The sequence below is a fragment of the Myotis brandtii genome, unplaced genomic scaffold (assembly GCF_000412655.1).
Source record: "Myotis brandtii unplaced genomic scaffold, ASM41265v1 scaffold1012, whole genome shotgun sequence".
In the NCBI taxonomy this organism is placed as follows: Eukaryota; Metazoa; Chordata; class Mammalia; order Chiroptera; family Vespertilionidae; genus Myotis; species Myotis brandtii.
This window is the reverse complement of record NW_005353371.1, coordinates 321749-327712: the sequence shown is the minus strand read 5'-3', so window position 1 is coordinate 327712 and position 5964 is coordinate 321749. Positions and strand designations below refer to the sequence as shown.

At 38.8% G+C, this 5964-nt stretch overlaps 1 protein-coding gene across 1 annotated transcript in view; it reads right to left on the bottom strand.

Annotated features, from left to right (window-relative positions):
• Positions 1-663: 663 nt before the first annotated feature.
• Positions 664-5964, bottom strand: part of LOC102260538 (zinc finger protein 791-like) — a 40334-nt gene continuing 35033 nt past the window's right edge. The window contains 3 exon segments of the mRNA XM_014535106.1: positions 664-2565; positions 3166-3226; positions 3426-3552. Of these exon segments, the coding sequence (XP_014390592.1) occupies positions 882-2565; positions 3166-3226; positions 3426-3552 (1872 nt within the window). The 3' untranslated portion in view covers positions 664-881.

The following is a 5964-nucleotide window of genomic DNA, read 5'->3' as shown; positions in this document are numbered from 1 at the left end:
GGACTGGGGAGAGGTCAATGGGGGGAAAAGGAGACTCATGTAATACTTTAAACAATAAAACATTTAAATTTTAAAAAATCAAAGGCACAAATATAAAAATAGTATTCACATAAAACCACTTTATTTAATAAAATTGTGATACATAAAATTTATTCTAAATATTTATTAGTATAAAAATGGGAAAGGCTCTTATACCCATCACCTCCAAAAAGGAGCTTTGTCTGAGGGAAAATAGAATTTATATAATAATAATCTAGGAATATAAAGGATTGCCACAAGACCACTAAGGAAATCAAATTAGCAAACTGTTAAAAAAAAAAATTAGCAAACTGTTCTTTTTAAAATGGCTCCTTAACACGGAACAATGAAACATTGTAAACAAAAAATTAACCTAACTGCATATAAGAAATATACTTTAAATATCTATGGATCTAAAAGACTTCAACATGAAGAAAAATATTAAACATTTTAAGGGAAAAGTACTACTTTTTTAATATATATTTTTATTGATTTCAGAGAGGAAGGAAGAGGGAGAGATAGAAACATCAATGATGAAAGAGAATCACTGGGGACCGAGCCCACAAGCTGGGCATGTGCCCATGACCGGAATCAAACCCAGGACCCTTCAGTCCACAGGCTGACGCTCTATCCACTGAGCCAAACTGGCTAGGGCTTAAGGGGAAAGCGCTATTAATCTTATGTACTATTGTTGAATGACAACCCTTAGAATTATCTCACCTGAGTATTCATTGCTGAAAGCAATTAGTAGAAATCCAAGGTCCAATAATGCACTTCAAAAAGAGGTTTAATAAATACAATGTATTTACAACCTCAAGAAAAACTTCTTCATGTTGAAAGTTTTCTGGCACCTTATACGTGGATTAATTTCTATCAAGCTTTCTCATGTTACTTACATGTTTATTTCTCTCCATGGGAATTTTCACATGGAAGGATGAGAGCCAATTCAAGTCTTTTCCATGCTGTTTACATTCAAGAGCTTTTATCCAGAGAGTCCCTTCATGTGTTTGAAAGGAACTGGGATAACTGAGGCTTTTCTCACATCCTACACTTTTATATGGTTTCTCTCCTGTGTGCATTGTCAGGTGTCTTCGAAAGCTTGTGTGATAACTGAAGGCTTTTCCATATTCCTTATATTCCTAGGCTTTCTCTCCAGTGTGAGTTCTTTCATGTCTCTGAAGATAACTGGAATACATGAATGCTTTACTACATACTTTACATCCATAGGGTTTCTTTCCTGTGTGATTTCTTTCATGTATCTGAAGATAACTGAGACATCTAAATGCTTTACTACATATTTTACATTCATAGGGCTTCTCTGTAGTGTGAGTTCGTTCATGTCTCTGAAGATAACTGGGATACATGAATGCTTTACTACATATTTTACATCCATAGGGTTTCTCTCCTGGGTGATTTCTTTCATGTGTTTGAAGATAACGGGGACATCTAAATGCTTTACCACATATTTTACATTCATAGGGTTTCTCTGCATTGTGAGTTCTTTCATGTCTTCGAAGATCACTGAGACACCTGAATGCTTTACTACATATTTTACATGTATAGGGTTTCTCTCCAGTGTGACTTCTTTCATGTGTTTGAAGACTTCGATAGCACCTGAAGGCTTTTCCACATTCCTTACATCTATATGGTTTCTCTCCACTATGAGTTCTTTTGTGTTTTTGGAGATAACTGAGACAACTAAATGCTTTACTACATATTTGACATTCATAGAGTTTCTCTGCAGTGTGAGTTCTTTCGTGTATGTGAAGATAACTAGGATACCTGAATGCTTTATTACATATTTTACACTCATAGGGTTTTTCTACAACGTGAATTCTTTCATGCTTTCGAAGATAACTGAGACGACTAAATGCTTTATTACATTTTTTACATTCATAGGGTTTCTCTCCAGTGTGATTTCTTTTATGTGTTTGAAAGCTTTGATAATATCTGAAGGCTTTTCTACATTCCGTACATTCATAGGGTTTCTGTCCACTGTGAGCTATTTCATGCATTTGAAGAGAGCTAGAAATACTGAAAGCTTTCCCACATTGTTCACACTCACAGGGTTTCTCTCCTGTGTGCATTCTTTCACGTAATAGAAATGAATTTGAACAACTGAAGACTCTTCCACGTTCCTTACATTTATAAGAAGAGTCTGTAGTGTTTGTTATCATGTGTTTTCGAAGGGCTTTGAAGCACACGAAGACTCTCCCACGTGCCTTACATTTACAGGTTTTCTTTCCATTGTGATTTCTTTCATGTTGTTCAAAGCAATGTAGATAACTAAAGGCTCTCCCACATACCTTACATTTATATTTCTTCTCTCCGTATTTCAGGTACTCATATTGTCCAATGTGACATCTAGTAAGTCTATCAATGGATGAATGACACATAAAGGCTTTTCCACATGGACTGTGCTCATATGGTTTTACTCCAGTAGTCTTCTTCTTCTTCTTCTTTTGATTAAAATTTGAAATAAAGTTGAAGTTTTCTTCACATTCACTATTCTCTTTACTTTCACCGAGTTTCTCTGCCATATAACTTCTATAAAAATCAAGAAGCACATTATTGATTTCATATTCATTATATTTATTATGATTTATAGGAAAAGTTCAGGTATCCTTTCTTTTTTTAAAAATATATTTTATTGATTTTTTACAGAGAGGAAGGGAGAGAGATAGAGAGTTAGAAACATCGATGAGAGAGAAACATCCATCAGTTGTCTCCTGCACATCTCCTACTGGGGATGTGCCCGCAACCCAGGTACATGCCCTTGACCGGAATCGAACCTGGGACCTTTCAGTCTGCAGGCCAACGCTCTATCCACTGAGCCAAACCGGTTTCGGCAGGTATCCTTTCTTGTCTAAATTGTCTTAAATTGAATGTATTGAATGCTCTCCAAGAAAACTTCACCCATGCTATTATCAAACTGTGATATTCATATATACAGTTTACTAATTCAGCTTCCAAGTGATAAAATTTACAAACTGAACATGTATGCTACATTTAAGAAAGTAGTTTTAGTAAAACCGTTCTAAGAAAGACATTTTAGCAAGATTCATTTAGTTTTGTCTGCTTCTTTTTAAGATTTCACAACAAATGAGAATTCTCACATGAGACACTGCTTTCTATTGTGCAACTCACCTTAGTTTTCTTCCCTGGTTTTTGTACTGATCTTTAAAGTACGGATCTTTCCATTTTCCCCCTAAAATTCAGAACCAGAAAAATCATTCCAAATCATTATAATTATAAAAAAATTATTAGCTTCTAGATCTATGATGAGCAGAGACCATGCCCACTTTATTTACCATGCTCCCTTATACATTACACATCATAGAATTATGCTGATGAACAAGAAACACTTGTTCTCTACTTGACAACGGAAGGAATGTCCTCATCCTTACCTATGGAGGCCAGGTTCCTAAAGGTTTCCCTCATCACATCTCTGTAGAGTTTCTTCTGTGAAGGCTCCAATAGGGCCCACTCCTCCAGACTGAAGTTCACAGCCACATCCTCAAAGGCCACTGGGACCTAAAACATCCCAAGATGTGTACAGAAGGATGAGTGAGACCGACAGAATGGGACACCTAGACTCCATTTATAGGAAGGTTATGTATGACTCATCTGCAAACATCTCATTTATGATTTGATCATCAAAAATGTATTCCGTGTCCACGCTTACTTTCTCATAAATTTAATACCGTCATTAACACATGCAAATTACACCTTTTTCCTGTGGTCACTTTACATCTTATTTATCTCCACTGTTAGGGTCCTGAGCATGTAGGAAAATAACTGAAATGCTATACAGATGAAACATATATTGTCATTTTAAGACCACTGACTCTTTGTGAAAGAAATTTCTTTCATTTTCTTCCTTATTACCCACCATTTACAAGACTCCAGGAGGCAGAGGGCAAAACGTGTATAAAGGATTAATGAATAAAGTATAGTGAAGAATTGGAAGTCTTTTCTTCTTATCCCATCACCAAACATGAGAATCCAGGAGGTCCATGAAAATCAACTTCCAACAAAGCCAGCTGACCATGTGTCCTACAGTTCTCCAGGCCTTTTCCCTAATCAGGGGCAGCTGGTTCAGGGTAAATATGCTGTGGAGAAGCACTGTTGTGACTTGTTCAGTATTTATCACAGACTCAGTGCTTCCTTCTCTCTCTGTCCAGTGTAATGAGATTGGAAAGTTATTTAAAACTTATAGCTCAGACACAAGGAAGAAGCATGACAAGTTAGACCACAAAATCCCTGTACTCATGTGCTGAGGGATGTTTCCAGCCAATTTTAGAACAAAGAGTGGGAGAATGGGCCAGGAGAGCTCTTTACGATCAAACTGTAACAGGGTAGCCCTAGCCATTTTGGCTCAGTGGATAGAGCGTCGGCCTGCAGACTGAAGGGTCCTGGGCACATTCCGGTCAAGGGCACATGCCCAGATTTTGGGTTCCATTCCCAGTAGGGGGTGTGCAGGAGGCAATTGATCAATGGCTCTCATCATTGATGTTTCTCTCTCTCCCTCTCCCTTTGAAATCAATTTTTAAAAAGTATATTTTTTAAAAATGTGTGTCTGAAGCCCAGCTGGCTCAGTGGTTGAGTATCGATCCATGAACTAGGTGGTCACGGTTCAATTCCCAGTCAGGGCACATGCCTGGGTTGCAGGCTCGATCCCCAGTGTGGGGTGTGCAGGAGTCAGCCGACCAATGATTCTCTCTCATCATTGATGTTTCTAATTTAGCTCTCTCTCCCTCTCCCTTCCTCTCTAAAATCAATAAAAAATATTTATAAATAAATACAAGGAAAACAAAACTCTATAATTAAACTCAAGCTAGATACTTGTTGTCTGCTCTCTCTTTGTTAGAAAAGGAGATTGACACATGCTAGAGAACTTTTCAAAGGGTATTAGAAACCACCTGGGGCTTTCCTCCCTGGAATGAGAAGAAATGGGAGATAATTAAAAATAGAATATCATCTCACCATGTGGTTCCGTTACTTTAATGCTTTTGTGTGAAACAGCTTAAATGGACCGATGACTACCTAACCACTGATACTAGCCAAACGCTGGAAAATGCTTTGGACCTTGCTCTCTTTAACCATGGGGAAGTTTCTCAACGTCTTTGAGCCTCTGAGTGCTCACCGCAGAGGTAGGGATAAGTTGACAGAGACTACCCCCTGTCCTTCCCTGAGAGGTAATAATGATGCTATCAGGAAAACCACAGTAAAATTCCTTAAGCTGAATCTTCTGGTATTAGGTGTGCTTTGCGGAACTGAGAGAGGAGTCTGGGTCTTTGCTTGAGTACAAAGAGGAACAGAGAGAGCAGCAGCAGACAGACCAGCAGAAGAGCTGCCTGGTCAATGGATGTTAGCGTCAATCAGGATGGATTTGTGGGAAATGGAAGCATTCCCAGATTCTCAGAAATATCAAGAAAGTGAAACTGAATAAAGCTATTGCACTTCTTGAAGACAATACTGGCTGAGTATAAAATTCAACTGAAAAACAAAAACAAACAAAGAAACCTCTCGGAGAGAAACCAAGATGGCGGCATAGGTAAACACTGGAAATTGCTGCCTCGCACAACCACTTCAAAAATACAACTAAAAGACGGAATGGACAACATCCAGAACCACAGGAAGGCTGGCTGTTCTACAACTAGAAGGAAAGAGAAAAACACTGAGACTCAGAGGAGGTACGGGAGTAAAGTGCAGAGGTACGGAGGCGCACGTGGAAAGGGCTGGCAACTGAGGATGCAGCCCATGTGGAAAGGGCTGGTAGCTGAGGATGCGGTTGTCTTTTTTAATCAGGAGGGAGTCTCAAGCTCCTGACTGCTCTGAACTCCAGTTCCGGGTGAGTCTCTGGGGACCCAGACTCATACGGGGAGAAACTGGACTGTCTGGCATCGGGCAGAACTCGAGGGCGGCTTTCTCTCAGAGGTGCTT